This window comes from Dermacentor variabilis, chromosome 2 (genome assembly GCF_050947875.1).
Source record: "Dermacentor variabilis isolate Ectoservices chromosome 2, ASM5094787v1, whole genome shotgun sequence".
Classification (NCBI taxonomy): domain Eukaryota; kingdom Metazoa; phylum Arthropoda; class Arachnida; order Ixodida; family Ixodidae; genus Dermacentor; species Dermacentor variabilis.
The window spans coordinates 112,174,480-112,198,885 of NC_134569.1; the positions used below are offsets into that span (position 1 = coordinate 112,174,480).

At 44.8% G+C, this 24,406-nt stretch overlaps 1 protein-coding gene across 2 annotated transcripts; it reads right to left on the bottom strand.

Annotated features, from left to right (window-relative positions):
• Positions 1–493: 493 nt before the first annotated feature.
• Positions 494–23,181, bottom strand: LOC142572562 (uncharacterized). Of its 2 annotated transcripts, XM_075681758.1 has the most exons (10): positions 23,054–23,181; positions 22,919–22,986; positions 22,556–22,702; positions 21,166–21,330; positions 18,972–19,051; positions 17,185–17,308; positions 12,808–12,906; positions 9,572–9,640; positions 8,882–9,022; positions 494–731 (listed from the first exon to the last, which is right to left on the bottom strand). In XM_075681758.1, the coding sequence occupies exons 1-10, from the start codon at positions 23,094–23,096 to the stop codon at positions 573–575; spliced, it is 1,095 nt and encodes a 364-aa protein (XP_075537873.1). In that variant the 5' UTR covers positions 23,097–23,181; the 3' UTR covers positions 494–572. The 2 variants fall into 2 exon arrangements, with proteins under 2 accessions (XP_075537873.1, XP_075537874.1); XM_075681759.1 differs by lacking the exon at positions 22,919–22,986 and having other exon boundaries at positions 23,054–23,166.
• Positions 23,182–24,406: the final 1,225 nt, after the last annotated feature.

Below are 24,406 nucleotides of genomic sequence, written 5' to 3' on the forward strand. Positions count from 1 at the left end.
AAAAGAAATTTAACGAAGAAGAAGACACATGTACTGTGTGTGCTAAATCTGTAGAAACAATAGAACACATCATACTGAAATGTGATGGTGTCTGTCCCAATGTTGAAGCGGGCACAGTCACGCTTTCAGAGGCCCTACAGTTCAGATATAACAAGTCATGTAAATAAATATGCGGTGGAAATTAGCAAGAGGCGATTGGAGGATTGGTGGCTCAAAACCAGAGAGGTGACATAAGGTCAAAAGTGTAGGAAAACATATTTAAAGAAAATGGCGAGTTTGAATAACTTCCAACACAGTTAAACAAAAATAAAAAGCTGAGCATGGTGGCAATCGCCATCACCCCATTTCAAAGGGGACGCTCCTACCTTCCATCCATCCATCCAGCAAAAAAAAGAAAAAGGATGATGTTTGGCCTTGAACAGGGCATCTCGATTAAAAATCTTTCTCCAGTCCAGTCCAGTCCAGTCAAGTATGATAAAAGAATGACGACATATGGCTGCTGCACACATTTTAAAAACAGTGCACTTTCTTTTCACCATCAGTTCATTCTGCACACAGTGTTCCTAAGTGTCTTACACCTCCATCGCTTCTTCTTTTTCTTCCTCACTCTCACTGGCAAAGCTTGCCTTGTCTTCCTCATCTCCTCCCTCGGGCTCTGGCCCTAATTCGCCCAACAGCTCCTCGATGTGAGCCAACTCATCTGCGTCATCAAATTGCACCTTATGGGCCACCTGCACAAACACAAACACACAGGCACACTGTTGACAAATCAGCAAGATCCACAAATGAGCTCCAAGCAATGGTGCACTAGGCCCCTGCATAACTACCGGACAGCTATCTTTCGTCCCATGCACACTGTGTAGGCACTTTTGTAACCATCTCATTTCCAGAGCTTTGGTGTCCGGAAATCTACCCTATGGAAAATGTTGAGATGAAAACCTGCGTCCTGCGCAAACTCACCTTCTAGGCAAGCCACTTTCACAATGAGCCTTGTGCCTATTCAATATCAGCCTGCCTTAAGAAGCTAGACACTGGCATTCCTTCAAAGAAGTGTTAGACCAATCTTGGTGCCAAAAAACATGTACTCGCCAAGAATAAAAGAAAAATAAAGAACAGACGTTTCGGACCCCGTACGGGTCTCTTGATCACAATGAAGATATAAGCATGGGCGCGTGGAACAGTGAGAATTGTTCCCTCATCTACTGCACACTGGGTGACACAAGTTGCCGAGAGGTTCATTGAAGAGTGGCGCATACCCAGTGCATTCATGGCACAGCTCTCTAAAGCATTGGCGTGAAATGCATTCATTGAAAGCGGCAAATAACCAGCACATTTGTGGCGCAGTCTGCTGATGCTGTCCTTCAGGAACCCTTGTAACGAGGGTACAATGCCGCTCTGCACTGAAAAAATTTAAGGGATATTTTTCGTCATCGTGTAGCAGCACATTCCCAGTGGCACACACACCCAATTGCCCAAGTTGGCATCAAAGACATTAAATTAAAGAGCAGCACACACCTGCTGGCACATACTAAGTGATCCAAGCTGTCATCAATGAGCATTGCTGACGCCCAGCACAGAACGAGTGGCACATACCCAGTGCTCTAAGTCGGCATCAAAGAGCTTCATTGAACAGTGGTGCCTAGCCAGTCCCACACCTAGTGACCCATGTCGGCAAGAATGGCATTTGATGGAGAGCGGCACATGTGTACACATTGCCTCATTATCAGTGGCTTAAATTTGTCCACTAGTTGGTTTCGAACCTTGCTACCTCAGCACAGCAGCCCGATGCGCTAACCATTCGACCACGAACTACCCAGTGACCCAGGCAGGCAGGAAAACAGTCAGATACAAACATACATAGATAGAAAGATAGCGCCAACAAAGTGCGTGAAGTATGAGGGACGTTCCGAAAGTAAGTTTTGTCATTTACTTTCACATAGAAATTTTATTGCCAGCAGAAAATACACCATGGCATCACGAACTATACACTTTAGACTATTTTTCTACATAGTCGCCACCGACAGTGAGACATTTGTCATAGAATGCAATCAGTTTGAAAAAAACCACTCGGGTAAAAGTCGGTGCCAAGCGATGCAAGGCCTGAGACACGGACTCTTCACCATACATGATCTGTAGGCATTCATGGATAATGGACACACTAGTCCCATGTGCTCATTCACGCCGGATAATAGCACGCACCCTCCACTGGCAACCACGTTGTCAGCACACGTATGACCGCCATCGTGATTTGCACACGAATAACCTCGAGCATGCTGGTCTGCTGCTACTCCCTCTTCTTAGGCACTCTGTGCATGTGTTGTTCCTCCTCCGCTGATGCTCTTTCCATCGTCGAACCAGCAACGGGCATGGATTCTTATGTTAATCGTTTGTTACACCTGGTATACTGTTCTCTTTTAAAAAAAAATGACGAAATTGGCTTTTGGAACTCCCCTCGTACACTAAGAATGCTAATACTATAATGTTATGATAACAGTACTTACCGGCCCCATCATTTTGGAAAATTGCATGATACAGACTCGTCTGGTTAGATGAGTTCGGTGTGATAACATTAGCATTAGTGATGAATAACAGCCACTAACACCAATGGCTTTACAGTCCCTTCATCTGGTCTACTTGTACACTCGAACCTTATCATAACAAAATGGGATATAACAAAATAATGAATATAACGAAGTTGAAAGCCTCTTTCAATCACCATAGAGATTCACGTATTTAAAACCTCATTTTAACGAAGTGAAACTGTAAATTGTACAATGAATACAATGAACTAGATTAATCTCCAAAACCAAAATATACCCCAACCGTTGCACGCCGGATACATCGCTTTCCGCAAGGTTCGGCACTCGTTCGTCTCAGCAGTTCAAAACTCCCGTGTCCCCGCTTCGAATATGCCGTCGACACACAATGGTCTTTCTTACTGTTGCATGTAGCTATGCACCTGAGCACAAGCAGGGGCTCACCATCGTACTTCTCCTCTGGCCTACCTTGTGCATGCCTGGATGTGCGAGCCACACCATGCTGCGTGGTGGAGTGAAAGATAAATGCACTGACTTCCATTGCGCGGCGCAGCCTCCGGGATCTCCCCCGGCACAATCTAGGGGGTCACGTGAAAGCCTGTGCAAGTTGTGCCATGCTGCGCAGCTACGCGCAGCAGTGCGAAAGATTGGTGCATTTACTTATCTCAATCTCTACGGCATGCTGTGCAGCCAGTTCCGACATCTGCCAGAATCGAATTCTTTCATCACGGACTGGAAGCCACGGACTGTCCATGGACTCTCGGAGTTGTCAACAAATTTTTGCTCGGATTGGTGCATGCAGCTATAACAGACGACAGCTGTCTGAAAAAGATGCGCCCGGCATTTGCTGCCATGTTATGAAAGATGCTGTGTGCTTCTGCATTCCAGGCGGCAAATACTGTGCATCCAGCTATCACTTCTTTTACACCAATACTTTGTGTGCCATCATGTGAGCTTTTCAGTAGCTGTGTAACTGCTGCAGCTACAGCCTTCACGTTTTTTATGAGACAAGCACAGGAATCAGGTGCACATGTTTGCTTTTTTTATGCGTTTTGTGAAAGCTGTTATGCTCATTGTTATTATATGTGTAGTAAACAGGTAGATATCACCTTTCAGGTGAATGAAACTGGTGTGGGAGAAAGCATATAATATTCTATGTGGCTGTTTCTCGCTGGTAGTTGGGGTGCTATACTATTGTGAACTTTGCCGATTACTGCTTACCTACGTTGATCCAAATTTGTCGCGAAGTTCAAGCATTTGCTTTTTGACATGTACAATTAGTAGGTGATGTACATTCGCTCTTTCCGAGATGTGCGTTGGGCTATTAGTAGACGGTCTCACAAGCCTTCAGGGTACCAGCAGCAGCGTTCTTGTACGATTGTACGAGCAACATTGTACGATTGCAATTTTGTTTACCTTCATGTCGGAATTCAGCTTAAATTTCACAGGCAACGAGCTAGCCTAATTACAGCGGTTAAGTGGCATGAAGAGTGAGAGCACTACATTAGTTGTGCTTTGAACACCTGTTTGATGCACTCAGGTGGCGATCCCACTATGCAAGCGCTGTGGCGATGTCGGCCACACTAATGAATTCGCTGAATAGAAGGGCTACCTATAAGTAACTACGAGCAGACGACAGCAGCCAGGGGAGTGACTTCTTATCACGGTGCCTCAGCAGATGGATCATGTGATGGTGATGTGCCCTTCTGTCAGGGCTAGTCAGACTGAAAGCCACGGGCAGTTTACAGATAATTTGGGACTGCATAATCGAAGAAGCCAACTACTACTCTCTGCGGTGCGCCACACGGGCTGACAGCTGGACATGGCCTCTGAGATCGCATTGGCACCGGTCCAATCTCGGAGGCCACGAGCTGGCCGAGCCAAGTTCGCTTGCCTTCTCAATCACCCAGCAGAACGCTGTGTTGTGTGCCACGTGCTGCTCGACCGTGACGAGCGAAGTGGGAAATGGGTGCATAAGACTATCACAATGAAACGGAAGGCAGCTATCTAAAGGCTGTTGCCTAACATGATTGACTGACTGATTGATTGGATTTAATAAAGGCTGTTCCCTAACATGATTGACTGATTGATTGATTGATTTAACACCCCACAGCAACAGTGAAGTGGAGGGCTCCGGGTTCATTTTCACCACCTAAAGATCTTTAAAGTGCTCCTGATTATAAGCACACAAAGATTTTTTATGTTTTGCCCCCATCAAAATACAGTGGATACAGCTGGGAATTGAACCTGTGAAGTCGTGCTTACCAGAACACCATCACCACTGCATGCAGACAGTGGATTGCCTGCTACATTATCGTAGGGCCTCTTCAACATGCATTTTCATCTGTGCTGACTTGCCTTAAGTAACCAGTCTAGCAATATAGCAGACTCTGCCAAGAAATGTAGATTTCCACATAGAATGGCAAATCCAGGAATTATTTAGGGCTTGACCGGTGAAGGGGGGTTGTCACACATTATTATGCCAGGTATCCTTGTACACAGATTTCGAGGGTGGCAGGCAGATGCTTAGTGAACCCCCTCCACCCCAGTTGCGCTCCTTTTCACACATGGTGTGATGCGTAGTAGAACTGAAAGTAAAACTATGCAATTTATGCACAAATGTGCACACTACCGTAACTGTCCCTCTGGATGCCTTAGCATAGTACACAAGTGGCAGAGGTCAGGCATTCAACCCTGGCATTCTGAAGCTTGTCGGGTGCTAAGAAGTCGTGTCAAAGATTCTTTTCTTGTTTTATTCAAATTTTATCACATGTGTGGCCGCGTAGCAGTTCCGTGGGCCACAGTGCCACATTCTTATTTCCATGTTTGCAATTGTGCACGCCATAGAGCATAATGCAGTAAATTGCAATAATGAATATAACGAAGTAATTTTGGCTCCCCCCTTCAACTTCGTTATAAAGTGGTTCGAGTGTGTACCTACCAACCCCACACAGCTTAATATACTACACGAGATGACAGAAAATATTACAATTACACAAAGAAATACTAAAATACCATTTTATTTCTCAAAAGCTTTTTGGCTACGTGAAATGTACAACAAACCTGTCACAACAATCTGGGAACATTTTCTGAAGGAGTTCTCTGGCGCGATGAGCAGTCACGGACGGCACATTGTGTTCAACAATGAACGCTGTGGGAATGCGCAATACTCGCGCGTCCCCTGACCTGCTGTTTTCCCACCATGTCCCGCGTATCCTGTAATCCGGCTTCTTTGCATAGGTTAGTGCCGGCGGCGGTTGGTCTGGTTGCAGCGCATTACGAGAGATGGCGGCGCGAGTGCGGTGCTGCTAGTGCCACCTAATGGCTCGGGTTGGCAAGTGGCATGAACGTTCTGCGCGGGCGCCGATGCATGCTTCTGCGAGACTGTCTCGCGAGGCCTGCACCTGAATGGACTAACATGATCATTTGAATGGACTAACATGATCATTCTAACGCGCAACCATTCGCGTGACTGTACACGCAAGCAACCAGGCGCTGGTGTCCAGCATGGGGCGAACCTACTCGCTCGCTATCCGGTCATGGTGAGTCAGACTTCCTCGATTTGTTGAACACCCATCATGTTGTTGCACAGACATGTTTTGTGGATAGCAACTCGGCTAGCAAGCATTAGTGTATGAAAGGTCCAATAAATGCCCTTGTGATTGTTTGCACAACTGTGCTGTCGTTCCTTTGTCCTAAGAGCACGAATGAGACCCCCACATTTGGCTGTCCAACGTGGACCTCTCAGGGTATAGGACGATAGCCTTAACAGTTTCACTTCAAGACCTTTGTTTGAAGCGTAGGGTGGGGCTAGAGTGGATTTTTATCGCTAGCGTTGGTGGCGTGCTTTCTTGAGCGATGCGATGGTGGCTGTAGTGTGTTTGAACTTTTCAACATGGTAAGCCTTTTTGCAAGTGTTTATTCTTTTTTTAATGACATTCACCGGTACGAGAGCCATGTGGTCTGCATCCTGGGAGAGCAAGGCTTAGTGCTCACGGAGCATTGGCAAGCCTGAAATGAGTGAGTACAGAAGTCTCTTGGTGGTCCGAATTTCTTATGTAAATAGCTTCTTCTATTTCTTTGACTCAGATGAATTGCAGCTCGGGGAACCGGGCGGCCACGGGCCACAGGTGCCGCTATGAGCCGACTAGTATTGCGGCCTGGCACCGGGCACTCCGACACTCTCTGGAACGGTGGGCGATGTCAACTCGGATGCTGTGTGCACCGAGCGGGGTAGGACCGCCTAACAGAGCTGACGTCTCCTCGTGGCTGCCTGTTTTGCGCCCATTTTGGATGTTGTTTTTGGATGCTAGTTGTTGTCATGGTAATGACTCATTGGGCTTAAGGCTTTATGAAGCCGCCTGTCGCACTTGGAGGGACACAACTTGGTGGACTGTGGCGTTGAGGTGCTGCACTTTGCTTTGCTCATTCTAGTTAGCCTCACACAAATTGAAATTACTCAATCAACTCAAGAAAGCGAGCTTTGTTCACGTGAACTTAGCATCTGAGTAGCCGCCTGATCTTTTCCTAGCCGAATTAAACATCGTACCACATGGGCAATGCGCATGCAGAATTCCTCTCCCTTGCACTACTTCACTGTTTGCCGAGCGCATTGAGTGTACGCAGCGTGAGTGGAGTCGCTGATGGTTTGCTGTCACCTGCACATTGTCTACACTGCTGCCCTGGACTACAATAGAGCCACACTGGGCTATGGAGATGCTGTGACCAGTTCAGCCCAGCGACTTTGGTGGCCGCATGTGTTTGACTCACAACCCTCGGCGGCAGAGAAAAGAGCCGGCAGTCACCAACAGCTACTGCGGCTCTCACCTGCAGGGCGCGTTGCCACAAGCGACGCTTGCTCATGCCGACTACTGCGTCACTGTTTTCGAAGTCCTGGCCTGGAGTTGTGCCGTCAAGTATGCAGAGCGGACACCAGCAGTGTACCTCAAGGACAATGTCGGCTCACATGTTACGGACAGTGCGTGGACATTTCCTCAGCACGACCACTGCTGCATGTACTACCTCTTGTTCACAAAGCACGTGTTGATGTTGGACCGTGTGACATGTTTTGCCGGAATATGCAGTGATATAAGGTTGGGGGGATGTGGGAATGTGAGACTCTCACGTGTCCCCTGATAGGTTGTTTTCCCTGTATGTCTTGCATATCCTGTAATCCGGCCTCTCTGCGTAGCTTAGTGCCGGCAGCGGTCAGTCTGGTTGCAGCGCATTACAAGAAATGGCGCAAGCGTGGCACTATTAGCGCCACTTCACGGCGGGGTACGTTGCACGCGACAGGGAGTAGGCTCTTCCTTTTTGACTCAAGGGCGGGAAGCGGCGCGGACGTTCCGCACGTGTGCCGATTCATGCTTCTGCGAGAACGTCTCGCGTGGCCTAGGAGCGGGACACTGGAATGGACAAACACAATCGTTTGAACGGGCCACCATTCGCGTGACCGTACACACAAGCAACCAGGCGTTGGTGTCCAGCACAGGTTGAACATATTCACTCGCTATCCGGTCGCAATAAGTCAGACTTCCTCGATTTGTCGCGCGCCCATTGGCATGTTTTACGTGTTGTGAGTCAGCTAGCAGGCATTAGTGTATAAAGGTGCAATAAATGCCCCTGTGAGTGTCTGCACTACTGTGTTGTCGTTCCTTTGTCCCAAGAGCATGTTTGAGAACCCCGCAACACAGCTAAAAGCATTCAGCCCGAGTAATATGGAGATCCGCTCATCAGCTGCAGACCCCTCCAAGCTTCTCGTATGAGCCCACTATTTTCGCCAAGTACTTGTGTTTTTTGTACCCAGATGCAATAGCACATCCTTTTGGTCAGCGTGCGAAATGTTGACATTGCAGCAGCACTAACTGCAGTATGCGTACTTTTCACCTTTGTGCAACTTCTTAATCAATGGAAAGTCAGCTGAATAGCTGGAGAAAAATATTTGAAAGTACTTCTTCCCTGACATCGCTTAGACTGCTTGCACAGAGTCATGTGCCGTAGTTTCGGCAGCAATGCACACAGGTGTGACAGCATTAGCAAAGACGAGCACTTATGTTTCCACAAAGGATCGTCAGCTTTGGATTTAGGTACAAACCAACAAACTCTGTGTTGCCAACATGGCACCACGACTAGGTGAGATGCAGCAGTTATAGTGACTCCATAAACCAACGCTCACTGCATTTATGAGTTTTGAACACAGAACATGGAAAATTGTAAACATATAAGCATCTATATGGTACTTGCAAAAGTATGTGAAAAATTGTGCGTTTCATGATAGAATCATAAAACTTCATACGTATGCACTAACATAGCAGTGAAAACTGGAGAATGAAATGTACACTCACCTGGCGAGCTTGGTTAAGGTAGTACCGCGCATTTCCCCAGAACTCTCCTCCGCGGAGGTAGTTCAGCCATCCAAGCAGGTACCACACATCAACAACTTCGTCATCTTCTTCAACCAAGCCATCGAGAACAGTGTTGGCCTCCTGTAAACAAAGCCAAAACACCAATCAGCATCAAGGAAAACTACAAGATGTTCTTCATCTTTATTTCTGGCCATGCAGAGCACATCCGTACAATAAGAACAATGAAATGTTGTCAGAGTAAAAATAATTACTACAGTAGTTAACTCGTAGTTGGCTTGCTGAGTTTGCTATGAACGAATAAAAACTCACTCAAGCTTAAAATGAAAAATGTTACTACAGGCTTTGCATTAAGCTTCCTGTGGTTAAATCAGAATATTGAGATATCAAACTTAGCGTAGCAAGAATATTACATCGGGCTTTGTGGTTTACATAAGAATAAGTGACATTATTCAAGTTTCCAGCTAATGTGCGCATCATTTCTTATGTATGCAATGTGAAAAGTGATTTACCTTGTTGTTGTTATTATCGGCAATGCTTCTCGATATTGGAGTCACATAACAAAACAGCTTCTTATTTTCATTTCTATTGTGTGCCTCACATTGATGTTATGTTTGTGACTCTTGTTCAAACAACTGAAGTGCAATGATTTATCTCATGCAGCATACTTACATCAAGCATCTCCAGCTCAATTAGTAGCTTGGCTCCATTTACTCGACTGCTGTAACTTAGGGGACAAACCTGAAATAATAATAATAAAAATGATTGGCGGCGCTTCAATTATTTGGAGATGATTGGCAACAATAATGCAATTAGCAATCTATCTTATTATAATTGCGTAATTGGTGAGGATACATTTTATTTGTTATGATGTTTACAGTTAAACCCACTGATAACAATATTCAGGTGTCAAGAAAATCCCACTGTTATAACCAATAAATGTTATAACCAGGTTGCACAAAAAAATAAAGAAAAGGAAAGCAGAAGGGACCGACATCAAAACAATTTACTTTGACACCATTATAACAGGTCTATTAGATTCATCCAGGTTACTTTGCACCTTCTGCGCCTATCCATGGTGTGCTCGCTGCATCTAGGCATTCGATTCTCTGAGGCACAGCGGCACACCCTGCACTCCCGTCCTCGATTGCATGGGGTGCAAGGCAAGGTGCCGCCGCAGTGCAATGCACCCTTGAACCTTGCAGTAAATGGTTTATTCCTGGCACACCACAACTGGCACCGCCTGCAGCACCTTTTTGTTTGCGGTGCTGTGCACCTTTTTCTGAGTCAAACAAACTTAACATTAGTGATTTTCAAAATACATATTCGCATATAACAATCAGCAGCCACAGCATCATAAACTTTTGTGCGTGTTCTATGGTAAAATAAACCGCTTACTACAATGTTCCCATGGCGCATTATTCGTCATAACAATTAAATCTGGCTACTGGAGGTCTGCACTGCACCAAAAGGAAACGGAACATGAAATCATAGGAAATAATGAAAAAAAAAAAGAAAGAAAGCGTGCCACCATTTTTGTTGCATTGCCAACCTTGCACGTATTTCCCGTCTTTTTTTTTACCCTTCCAAAATACAAGTCAACAGTGCCGACGATGGACGATGGCGAGGGCGAATGTTGGAACAGTTGAGTTGTGCTTTGGAGTGGTGGACACAAGACGGGAAAGGCGTGCAAGGCTGGCAATATGGCAGGGGTGGTGGAGTGCACAACACACAGGCAGTTGCGTTGAAAATGTGGCATATAGGCAAGTGCAGCAGTGCACTTTTTTTTTTTTTTTTTGCATAGCCATGAGCTCACCCTTTTTTTTTCCCCCTATTAGCGCACCCACTAGCCAGATTCAACCGTTATAAGCAATAACGTGGTATGAGAACATTCAGGGTGTCTACCAAGTTGACATTTCCAAATTCCCCAAGTTTTCCAGGTTTTCCCCGAGTGCCATTGCAAATTTCTATGAGTAATGCAGATATATGTTTTATGTCAAGACGGGCTGAAACGATATCGCCTGATGCTGTCACTCTCTAGTAAGCACATGAAAAAAATAAAGAAGCGCCTTAATCCAATTTGAATACTAAGGAGTAGTGTTTGTGTTATTCAAAAAGAGAACAGAAGGCAGGGGTTAGTAAAATGCACAGCAAATAAAGTGTCTTCAAAAAAAATTGCATATGGAGTCGGACATTCTCAAATACGAATAAAAAAGAGATGCATATAGAAGCAAATGTTTTCGAATATGAGCTATTCCTATAAACTGATAGCAAGCTCAGTGGTATGAGGCCCGAACTCTGTCACAATTGAGATTCTCTCTCAACAGCTCGTAAGTCAACCTCAACTGCCTTGACATACTCTCAGCCCGCGCAAGACGCCTGAGTGTTGTGTTTCACTGCTTTAAAGAGTTTATTTTGGTTTGAATGAGGGACATCTGCATCTCGGCATTAGCCAAACTTTATTTTTTCAGCTCAAGCTCCTTCAAAACGGCAGCAGCAAGCTTCCTTTCCCGTTTATTCCTCAATGCATAGGTCATTTCTGTTCTTGTCCTCCTTCCGCCACTCGTTCACCCCGAGGACTATTTGAAGCATCTTGGTTAGCTGCACAGTCTACGACTGATTTTTCGAACTCCCTAGGGGCCGCGAAAACGTCTGAAAAATCGGCCAACTGAAAAAAATAAATAAATATGTGTCATTTAGTGCCTTTAGGGGCTAAAATCGCCACAGGTTCGTTCGAAAACGCTCTGAAAGCCTGTCGGTACACATATTAGGCATATCGGTGCTCGCACCGTGACCGGAAACACCAGATGTACGCCTGTAAAATTAAGGAATACATACTGTGTCCCATGGCAATAGCCCCTTCCCACGCTTGTTATGCTTCACTGCAGTACTTTTGTGTATGCTTCACCAAGTAACATTTCTGTACAAAGGCGAAGCTGACTTTCAGTCACCGGCATTATGCAACGCACCGTGTTTTCCAAGTTTCTAAGTCAATTGCGAGGACCACAAAGGCGGAGTCCGTGCCATTGCTGACAGCAGCTAATTCTTTCAATAAAAAAAAAACTCGGCATCCAACGGCAAGAAGCTTCATAGCAAACGTCGAAGCAGCTAGGCCTAGCATTGCCGCAGTGGCGGCAATGGCTGCCAGCGGATGTGCGTGCGAGAGTGCCGGTTCGAGGTGGCAAAGCAATCAAAACGGCAGTGGTGGTGCCTTTGATTATTGCCATTTTGGACCTGCGGTCACGGCAGAACGTCCGGAAAATCGGACGGCAAAGAGTTCTTGCGTCGGAAATGGCACACGTTCTGATACGTTGACTCTATGGGGTACGTGGCGGTGCCGCGAAGCCGTCCAAATTATTGGGAATCCGGAAAGTCGGTCGTTGACTGTACACTGGCAACTCCTCCAGCCAACGACACAGCGTCAAAGACGATTCATTACGATTCCTGTCTGTTACTCGAGCCAGCATTACAGCGACTTTAGACCCTTTCAATAAAATTGCTGTAATTTTCCCTGATAGAGGCCCGAATTCCCTGAGTTTTCCCTGACTTTTTCCAGTACTCAAAATCCCTGAGAATTCCCGGTTTTCCCGGTTGGTAGACACCCTGACATTGTAGTAAGCAGTTTATTTTATCATAAAACACCCACAGAAGTTCGGGGTGCTGCAGCTGCTCATTGTTATATTTGATATATTGTTAAAACCGGTATTACTATAAGTGGGTTTGATGGTATTATGATGAGTGGGACACACAGTGACCCAAACTGGCATGAAAGAAAAACGGTTAGATACCGTTTAGGACATACATACCGAAAAGTGTGTGAAGTATCCTAAGTGTGCTGATCACATTAAAAAACACAACAGCAAGTTAAAAAAGCACAGCAGCGGGTTTATGTGTCAGCAACCAATCACCTCCACAGGGTCACTACTTCCAGCTTCTTCTCCCAGGAGCAGCCGCTCGTGCTGTGGTAGCCACAGGCCAAGACTTCGCTGCATGGCCTCTTTCGCCGCCTGGATTTCAGAGTGCAAGAATTGCTGTTGTTCACAAAACACATAAATGTTTAAAATTGGAAGGATGTTCCACACCTGTTGCCATTGTCATGAGTGGCACAGGATAACACTCCCAGAGAGAGAGAGAAAAGCTCTTAGCAGACCCAAGTAAATTTGATTAATCATTGGTCAGACAAGAAACCGACATATTTTCTCACCAAGATATCCCACTATTGTGATGTACTGTGCTCCTCTACAGATATTGTTTCGTTCCCGCAATGCCACTGCTCGCTTTATCTCTCCTTTGCCATAACTGAGCGCACCTTGCTCTCGTTAACTCACCTGCCGCCAAGGACCACTCATGTGACAAGTGCAAATGAACACACTGCCTGCTCCTGCAGACCATTACCATCCATGACCCACTGCTGTGCATCCACAGTGGGAACTATCTGAACACCTCTCACATCATATGGACATGCCTCACCCATAGGCAACGACTATGGAGGGGGGGGAGCCCCCTTGGAAGTTTTCCAAGGGGGGAGGGTGGGTGTGGCAGAGCCCCCTCTGGCGATGTTATGTTCAAGCCTAGCCGCTTGCCCCCTCCCCTCCACCGCAAAAGGTGTCATTACCAGAGCTCTCTCACCCACATCTCCTGAGGCTTCCTTTGAGTTGCCTCTACCTTTCCACTTTTTTTATTGTGGCTGAAAGCTTACTGCATCATTGTTGACGTGGATGTGGACGACTTTCAATTCATACTTTCGCTTTATTTCTGCAAATTCTGACAACAGGAGGTCAAACGCATTAGAAGCAGCAGCAGCAGCTACCCCATCCGTGCTTTCTCACTTCAACATTTTTTTAAAATTTCCACTGTAACACCATGCACAGACACAATATACTTAAATATATAAACAGGACAAAGTGAATTATATTTTTTAATGCAAAGGAGGTAGCCAAGCAGCAATTATTTCTAATGATATAGATAGCCTGTGCCTAGAGAATGAATAAGTTGCTGTATGTTAGCCTCACTTCAAATTGCTTTGTGTGCTTTTTTTGATCCTGAAAAAAAAAAAAGAAACCCTGCAGGCTTCAGTGAACCCTTCAGCAGAGTCTTTTATCAACAGCATGTGAAATGCACAGGAATGATATGTACCTCAGTATTGCTTCTCTTTCCAGTAAGCAAGGCTAACGACTCACAAAAAAAGAAATCTTCTAATAGTTTACGACATTCATTAGAGATGGAAACATCAGCACTTGCATGCAGAGGTTAAATATATATATTTCATTCACTAACTGAAATGAGGCCAAGCTGGATCCATTCGAAATCAGAATCAATAGCAGTCATGCACAGCTGCACTTATACTTGGACTCAGTGAAGAAATAGGAAAAAATAAAATCCACCAACAATTACGATACTCTCCAATTTGAAATTTGAGCACAGCTCTATATGTGTTTCATTCTGCGATATATTGGCTGGCTTAGACAATCTGTCTAGTGCGGCACGTTCCAAATGAAGTGAAGTGTGGCGCATCTGCAATTCACAGCAGCCGCTACAGACAGACCTCCAATCGTGTAACGCTTTGTTTCCATACAGACAATGTGCTCTACTCTGGCACGATATCGTAGTCATCATCCCCACACAGCCCGTCTTGCGCAGCACTATGCCTTTGTTCCACCAACGACGAGAGCGGCCCTTCGTAGTGGGAAAGTCATGCCACCAGTGTCAGCGGCGAAAACATCGAAGGGAGCCTCACATCGAGCCTTAAGGTGCATGCACACTAGAGGAAAAACGCGTGCGGCACGCTGACAGTGACAAGACGCAACTGCAGCAGAGCGGCCACACAAACTAGCGGCGAGCCATGTGACAGCAGTCATGTGACAGCACGCAAATCTCGCCTCCTCTCCTTCCCTCTGCATGTAGGTGCAAGACGGCGCATGCTTTTTCCTTCATCTGCTGACAGATCAGTGGTGTATTTACATTCTTTGTTTTTAACATGAGTTACGTCTTATGAAGATGGCGACGTCGTTGCCACTAATCATAATCATGTTGGTGTGCTCCCTCCTGTTGCTACATCGCAGTGTTAAAAAAACAAGGAGAATGAGGTAGTGGGGGCCCTGCATCCTTGTTTTCAGGGTTTGTCCTGTTGTACAGACTCGGATATGGTGCACCTTTTCCAAAGAACTTTCCCACTGGGACGTTTGTTTATATTCATCCTTGTAAAAAACAATCACAAACCACGACAATAAAAACAAGTGTGAACGAGACCAAACAAAGCAAACCAAAACAAGCGTGAGCGAGAGCTGACACGAGCAGACTATAGTACACCACACACGAGTGCGAATTAAATGGTTGGGCGTGTCCGCATGACACCAGTTTCCAACGCCCATGTCACTGAAGGGGCCGCTCTCATTGGTCTCCGGCGTTCGCGGCTTGCTTGCCACTGCAGTGATCCCGCTTGCAGCATGAGAAAGTTTCCATGAGGCAGCTTTCGTGGCGCCCATTTTTCTGCTAGTGCGCATACTCATAGCCGCTCACTATCACCCCTTGAACAGGTATTCCAGAACAAAACTTCAACCGCAAGCACTACAGGTTGGCGTGTCGGACTGCGGCCGCGAATGTTCCGGACTCGTTTGCATCGTCGTTGCTCTCAGAGTCAAAGTCCAACAAATAGGCAGCATCCTGAGACCCGCTGCCGCTCGATCCATCTATAAAATCAGCTGCAGACCCACAGGAATTGCGACATCTGCAATCTTACGAAGTGCGTGCACCGCTCCCAGAGGCAGCCATTTCTTCTTTCTACTTTTACGACAGCGGAACTTTGGAGCGCATTAAAACATCACCACCTGGCGTGAAAAAACCTAACCGCTTAGAAAAGAAAAAAAAATGATGTTCTCCTCCTTCACGTCCAATGAAGAAGTGTGTCCGTGAGCGGTGCATAAGGTCTCTAAAGCGGTGTTTCAAACAATCGATAGCGGGCGGCCATTTTTGCTTTCTACTTTGACCATAGAGAAACATCAAAGCGCATTCAAAAATCACTGCCTGATCAGAAAAAAGCAACCTGCCTAGAAAACAAAAATATAGTTCTCCTTCACGTACGATAGTGCAGTGTGTCCATGAGTGGCATGGAAGGTTTCGAAAGCGGCGTTTGAAACTACCGTTGGTGGGCTAACTATGTCCAATGAGCGCGGTACAGAAAGAGTTTATGTGCTTAATTAAATACCTTTGTTTTCATAAAGCAATTTTCAATACCCACTTGGCTTGTAGAGGTGTTCAACGATACATGTGCAAAATGTCAGCTTGAAATTTTTGTTTCCGTGCTTCTGGCAACTACTTTGACCTTAATTTGGCTCTTTTGTAATTATACTAGAGGGCCCCACAGTAAATTTTTAATATCTTGCACCGCCTCCAATCGACCTACACACTTTATTCTTGCCCATAGACCCCAGGCAATGTGCCCCATATTGCTGCAAAGTTTAATTCTGATTGATCTCTCAGCTCTCATAAAGCCATATTAAATAGCCTCTCTTATTATCTTTGAGGCATGCTACAGTTATTGCAGCTTTTTATAATTTCTTATGACTTCCCCAGTTATCCCACATCTCCGTAACTTCTCAAATGTCTTCTGCAAAGTATCCACTCTATTCCTTAAACTTTTCACTGCAATCTGATCTTTAAGCTTTCTCACCCGCCGTGGTTGCTCAGTGGCTACGGTGTTGGGCTGCTGAGCACGAGGTCGCGGGATCGAATCCCGGCCACGGCGGCCGCATTTCGATGGGGGAGAAATGCGAAAACACCCGTGTGCTTAGATTTAGGTGCACGTTAAAGAACCCCAGGTGGTCAAAATTTCCGGAGTCCTCCACTACGGCGTGCCTCATAATCAGAAAGTGGTTTTGGCACGTAAAACCCCAAATATTATTAATTAAAAGCTTTCCCACAACAATAATTTCAAATGTCCTGGCAAGTGTTATTTGCAATCAACAAATCTCTCATAAATTCATGACTCCCACAATAAAGCGAGATCCTATAACTTTTCCTCCAACCCTACAAATGATATCCAATGTCCTTCGTATTCCAGAAAAGTTCCATCCCAATCTGACTTTTAGTTCTCTTGTATATGCTCAGCAATACCTTTCTGTGCATGCTTTTTCTAGATGCGAAAGGTGATTCTAGTAGTATTAGCAGCTTCGTTGTAAACCAAGGAGTCCAACAGCTTGCATTCACATTCACTTTTAAGGACTTGTATATGTATAATGATTCAAGCACTCTGGTCTTCAGTGCTTCATACAGACAATTCTCCGAACCTCATGTTCTTGTTTGACAAGCAGGAAGCTGGCCTGGACTTGGAAGGCTTCAGGGTTGCTGGGATCGGCCTGGACACTCTTCTGCACCAACTCTGAACACTGCTGCTCTGCCTCCTCTTCATCACTGTGTAGTCACAAAACATGATTGCTACCAAATGGAGCCCAGTAGTGGTTAAGAGACTGATGGAAAGACTGGTTGATCAACACATTGATCAATCAAACAGTTATTTACATCGTTAACATGGTGCAGCATAGATGCATCAGTGGTAAGAAAAAGCTACTCTTCACCAGCACTACAATGTAAAATTAAATATTTATTAATTGCATCCAAACTAAAACTTCATAAAAACTTGACATAGAGGAAAAATATTTGGCATACAGAAACTGTTAACTTTTACCTTTGTACAATGCAAACAGTAAGTTCAAATTAACATGTTCATAATGATATAAAACAGACAGCAGCATATAATATAGCCAGATGTAATTCCATATTATCAAGCCTAACCATGTCCAGGACAAACGCCTTTCAGCATGCCAAGGTAACTTGGCAGGGCAAAAGATAAAACGGACAAAAATAAACACTCAAAGAGTTTTGTAATCCTGAACTGTTAAATCACAGGAGCAACATAGATTTGGTACCGACTTGGGATGCTCATATACACGAGTAGAGCTAGTAGTAGATGCATTTGCACTTATTATAAGTATATCTTGGTTACAATAAGGATAAGACGTGAGGCTGGTTGTCTCTTCAGGTCATAGCTATATTTGATTTCACTTGTAACATCTAATGCAGCAGATAAGCATGCTCTTTACTGCAGTCATTGTATAACCAAGTATAGCTCACTAATATACAGGGTGTCACAGCTAACTTTAACAAGAGTTTAAAAATATGCAAATGCCAAGTCGCTGAACAGAACCAAGGTAATGTTGTTTGCCTTTGCTTGGAGATACTCATTTCTTTTCATTCTGCCTAATTAGATCATTAGTCTTAATTAATTAATCAACTTCTCAAATATTATATTTAGATGAGAAGCGTCAATGAGAAAATTGTAGAGCAACATGAAATACTCCCGATAGAGGCTTTCTGTTGCTCAATACGTGCTACATAAAAGTGTTTTTACAAGTGTGAAAGAAGCCCGCGAATACACACAAAGTACCTTGAGCAGCCAATCGCGGCAATTTTGCGTGTATTTGCAGGCTGCTTTCACGCTCTGAAAAACACTTTTATGTAGCACGTAATGAGCAACAGAAAGCTATATCTGGAGCTTTTCATGTCACTGTACAATTTACTCATTGGCAGTTTTCATCTAATTATAAATTTAGGAAGTTGATTATTTAATTGACTAATTATCTAATTAGACATAATGAAAAAAATAATTTGAGCATCTCCAAGCGACGACACACAACATTACTTTGGTTCTGCCCAGCTACATGACATTTGCATATTTTTTTAACTCTGGCTAAGGTTAGCCTGGACACCTTGTATTAACAATATGCAGCTGTTCCCAAACGTAACAAACGCGAAAGTGGCTGTATGGTTGTCCTCTGCCAGAATAAAAAGAAGGGGACGTAACGAAGAAGATGCATGCTCCGAAGCCAAGTTGCCAATGCAGAGCAGGCACCCTGATCTGGAGACGGTTTTGGTTAAGCCTTGACTGTCACATCACCCGGTTCCTGCTTGATGCACATTTCGACATAATTCTACTAAGCTTCCCAATAGGAAAAGGAGAGGGACAACAAAACAAGCAGGTCTTCCTTGTCTCTGCAGAAGATGCCAATCAACTCACCAACAGTCAGTCATGTAGATCTCAGCCATGGCGCAGTATGCTGATGACAATGCTCGATTGAGGTCAGCCCCACTACATTCCTAAAAACAAGCAAACATCAATGTAAAACGGTTTGCCTACAATGAAGATGGTAAACACACACTTCTTCAAATGTGCAGTCAATGCAGCCCATGCCGCATGTTTCTCCCAATTACCTCGGATAGCCTAGCAATGTGAGGCCCAACATTCAATCTGTACTGAATCCCAAAGCATACTGCCACTTATTTCGAAGCAACTGCCAGCCATGACGAGCGGTTTACAGTGGATTAAGTGGGAAGTGCAAAAGGATTGCAAATTGGGCAAGTTCAGAGGTATTCATGATGATCAGCATGCACGAAAATAAGTACATACGGGGTTAAAAAACACGGGACAGGCTCTAACAACCGACTGTCTACTGGGAACAAAGACTGTGGCTGCGTTGCTATTGTTGTGAGCTTCTGTTGAGCGACATGGTGTCCTCGAGCTTGGTTATTTTGTTGTACACCAGACTAGGAAGCCATGTCTCCCATTTCTTTAAAGCAGCCAGGTCAGCCACTGAAAGTGGTTGTGGTAGGACCTGACACAACAGGGCCTACCACATCAGCGACAGGATGCCCGAGTCCCCTTTTATCGGGAGCTCCTGAAGGTGGACCTTACAGTACGATTCTCAAACCTGAAGCTTTGTTTCACTTCCTCGCTAACTTAGCTACCAAAATCAAGTGTTGCCTATAGCACACAGGTGGAGGGGGGGGGGCAAAATTAGACAAAGACTTTCTTGATAGTGATAGCTGGATTGGATTACAAAAGAATGCCACTTGTCGCAGTGATTCACCTAGGACCTTCGTCACCTGTGTGTATCTCCCGCACCACAGTATCCTGCAATCACTCACTTGCAGCTAGTGAAAAGTTCACTAGTGCAGCCCCCATTTAGCCGAAATACAGGGGCTCACAACTTCCCCTTCCTGATTTTCCCTTTATTCATTACTTCTCTCCACCTTGCAGGTTCCGCAGAACTACTACGTTTAACCTTCTATGTCACATTTCAAGCTTAATTCACCATACTGTTTATGCAAGCCATTTGTCAACCATTTATATAAGATGTTTCTTGCCCTTTTAAAATAAATGTATGCTCTTGGACACACTTTTATTGTAGAAGCTATAATAGAAATGTAAGTTTCTGTGTAACAATGCATAAGTACCTAAGATTATATTTGCGCATCAAACCTCACTTTTCCACGAACCACAAAATAAAAAATTGCGGCAGAACCCATCTCACGACGACTGTCAACAGTAATACGTTAGCATTGAATCAGTATAGCAACACAACATCCGGTCCCCATTGAAACAAGTTATGCATGAGGCATGTACTACAGCAGGACTCTTTTCTTGTGCTTCCCTAAGAACAATCGGTGTCATCTAGGGCTGCCGCCGCGAGGCCTGCATATGGCCGCCGAAATGCATGGCGTGCCGGTGCGTGCAAATGCTGAGAAATGCGTCAACTGAACTCGTCTCTCGCACTTTTGGATATGCTGCGCCATCTAGTGGCATTTCCAAGAAGTTCGCGCTTGGCCTCCCGAGACGAGAAGCATGGCACGCCAATGCCTGTGAATGCTGAGAATTGTTAACATGCATACGCAGTAACATAAGCCAGCGATAGGTTAACTGAAGAGTGGCACACACCCAGTGCATTAATGGCGCTGGGTATGTGCCATTAGTTAATTTTAAAGCGTTGGCATGAAAGGTGTTCAATGAAAAGCAGTACCTGCCCAGTGCCGCATCTAAAGTGACCCATGTCAGTGTGAAAGAGGTTCGCTGATGAGTGGCAGGTATGTCCACATTGCCACATAATCATTGCCCAAGTTGGTCTGACGATTGTTTTCTAACCCTATTCCCTTAGCAAAGCAGCCCAATGCACTACCCAGTTGACCACAAGCTAACCAGTGATTCAGGTAGGCGGGAACATGGTTAGATACAAACATACAAAAGCACAAACATCGTACATACATAGATAGCCCTCAAAAGATGAATTAGAAGTGAAAGTTACCAAGACAAACGTGGCTGCATCAGTGCTTTTAAGAGGAGTGGCCACTTATTGCCAAAAGCCACTGAACGTCTTTTCCAAGCCACTGGGTAAGCCTGCAAGGGCTTGTGCAACAGAGAGACAGTTGGTACTAACCTCAGAGGAAGCAGCCAAGCCATGTTGCTCTTGGAGCAAGTTGCACAGTATCTGCACTCCCTTTGCATAGTGTGCTAATGACTCCTTGCCATCTGTCAGTTGGCCCAGGCTGAGATACTTCCTGAAGCCCCCATCTGGATCCAACTGGACCATTCTTTGCAACAGCTGCACAAACAAGCATTGGGATGATTGCATCCTTGGGAAGAAATTGGCATGAGAAAGTGAGCAGGGAGGGAAGTGACATGCTAGGGTGGTGGGGAACAACCTGAATGACACATCTGTATCTTTTTTTTTTTTTTAGGAAACCATACACACACTTTGGTACACTGAAAGGTCTGGAGGCTGGACATGTCAAGTTCAGGGTTATGCAGAACGGCTTCGCTGCTCTTTATTTCCTGCTTTAAGTGAGTGGATTGCTCTGCGCACTAGGTCATAAAATGTTCAACAATCTTACAAAAGTCAGGTTTCATTTCAGGTTAACTAAAATCATAACCACTTCATCAGCTAAAACTGAATAATAATCATCAGCATATTTAGGTTCACTGCAGGATGAACGGCTCTTCTAGTACTTTCCATATTGCCCCTTCCCAATATCACCCAACTGTATTGCATACCTACAAGCTTCCTATCTTGCCTCTCCATTCATTTCTGTCTCACACTCAACTGCATTTCCTTTCACTTGTCACCCCTTTCTGTTATGATAACAGGTCACTGCTTATCTGTTCTACACATTACAAAGCCTCTCCAGCTCTACTTCTACCTCTTAACCTCATCTACAATATCACTCACCTGCATTTGTTCTCTTAATCACTCTGTTAACATTAGTGCAAATCATTTTTCACACCATTGTTCACGGCCCAGTTTTCCGCTTCCTTAGAGTGCCCTGTGTTGTTGAATCAATGTTGATTACTCAAAATTTAGTAATCAGATATAGCGCTAACTTAAAACAACCTTTCTTAAACAATATTTATTTGTTCGTGAATAATGGAAGTGGACATGCGTCAACTGCAAGGGAATGACTGAAAGCAATGCTGAAGGGCATAAAGAGTGTGCTAAAACGTGTACTTTCTAGTTCAAAGGAAAAATTTCTAAGAGGGTCACATACATGCATGGCGATTCTGTGGCATGCAAAGGCAAGAACTGAGCGACAACACCACAAAATGAAAGAATACGCAAGCTTAGAAATTAAAAGGAAGGTAAACGGAACAATGGCTAACACATAAGCATTTTGGTGTCAAGAAATCGTTACGGTGACTCTGATCATGTCCCTATGCAAATCTAGAAGCTAGAGCAAATAGAGGAAATGCAATCAAACCTGTCGAGGCTTGCATGCTACCGCAGGCTCACCCCAAACCGTACTACAGAAAAATTCTGACGCTGCTGGTCCTACCTCGAAGGCTCTTGTGGAATCGCCCATTTCGAGCAGCAGACTGGAAAGGACGTCGAGTACTTTCAGGTTCTCCGGTTCCATTCTTAAGGCGTTTTCGCCAAACTCCCTTGCTTGATCGTACTGCAGTTCGTTCACGCAGCTTTCCATCTGATCGATAAGGAAAGTCACAGCAAAAGTGAGAACCACGTCAATGACCACGAGACAAGAAGACAACATAACGTTAACGTAACATGCGAAACATGACATTTACGAATATCGTTTTTCAATTAATGTTTTTGTTGCGCTGGGTTGACCTCTCAGCTAGCAACACAGGACCTTAGCGTTCATAAATGTCGTCAGAAGCAAGTAATTCGAAAGCGGTACCTGGAACAAGAGCTCGTCGACGCTGCATTCTGCTTTGAGGTTTTCCGAACTTTTCTTCGTACCTGGCCCTGAAAGATTGACGCGCAATGGAGAGCGGTCCTTCAGACCCACAACGTTTTGTGTTTCGGCACTCACTTAGTTTGTTCTCCTTATTTGTCTTCTTCTTGCTTCTTCCCATGAAACCGTCTCACTTGCCGCACTGTCGGCGATGCCGTAGGACGAAGCAAATCACACGAACGCACGTGCACGCACGTCGGAAACAGGGCCGGCGTTGCGCGTACCCGGTGGTTCGAACGGGTGCGTTGCGTTCACCCAAATAGCCAACTTGTTACTGATTTGGCTTAGCTCCCGTTGGATTTTTAAAAGGCGGCGGTAGTGCCGCTTTGGACATTTCTTGAATTTCTTGTGAGCGTCTGTGAAACAGGGCGTAACCTTTCTCTATGGTGAAACCTTTTCGAGGTGTTTCTGCGTTGTATTTTCGATTTAAGTGGTATTCGCTGCCGTGGTTAGTTTGTTTGGCTGGTTAGTACATGTGCAAACGGTCTTTTGTGATGTTCTGGAGTTGTGGAAGGTCGTCGCCCCTATTGCAAGTACTTGCGTTGTCGCGACATCATTCGAACACTATACGATCAGAGCAGAAACAAGTGACCCCGGTGGTTGTGTAGGCGTCAGCTCTCAAAGTATTGGGCAATGCACGGTGGGAGCCGTTTTATCTGCGGATGTGTGCTTGCACCAACTCTGACGAAACTCTGATCCTTCGGGACCTATGAAAGCAGTGCTGTGTTTTTGTTCCCTGCTTAGTTCGCCTGTTTACATACTCGCCTGAATGTGTGCTATTGTGATTTGTAAGTTTTCCCCCGTCGGTCTGTACCAGATACCTCGCATTCAGCTGCTTGTCACCTGTGGTCGTTTTATAGCTTTGCTGCAGAATTTGGGAAGGAACTTGGGAAGGAAATCGTGAAGCTTTACTCCCGAAAAGCGCTTGTACGTCCATAGAATTTACAGTTCAAATGCAACACATATCCTCATTTAAATTTTAGAAGAATTTATAATTTCAGTAAATTGAAATTGCAGATAAACAGAATACAATAAATTGAAGATTTCTGTATGCACACCAAATAAGTTCTACAAAGTAAAACGGTTTGTTACATTAAAGTTCAATATATGGAGGTCTAATTGTACAAAATTGATTGATATAGGGGTTGATTGGTTACAGGGTGTGCATATTCACATGCCTGCTTCCTTAGTCAGTCGTTGGTCTACTTGGGCAATAAACCAAGCAACAGTGTTAATGTTTTCGAACTGTTCATATATCGGGAGCACACCAAGAAGGTTATCTAAAACCTCCAGGCATATGGTGACTTTCTGTTCCAAAAGAAAAAAAAGTAATAGTAATAATTTGTACAGTGGCATAGCAGAGTGAACAAACAAAAAAGCTGTCTTTTTAAGACAATGCTACATTTTTCTTTCCTAATTGCAGCAGCCGTG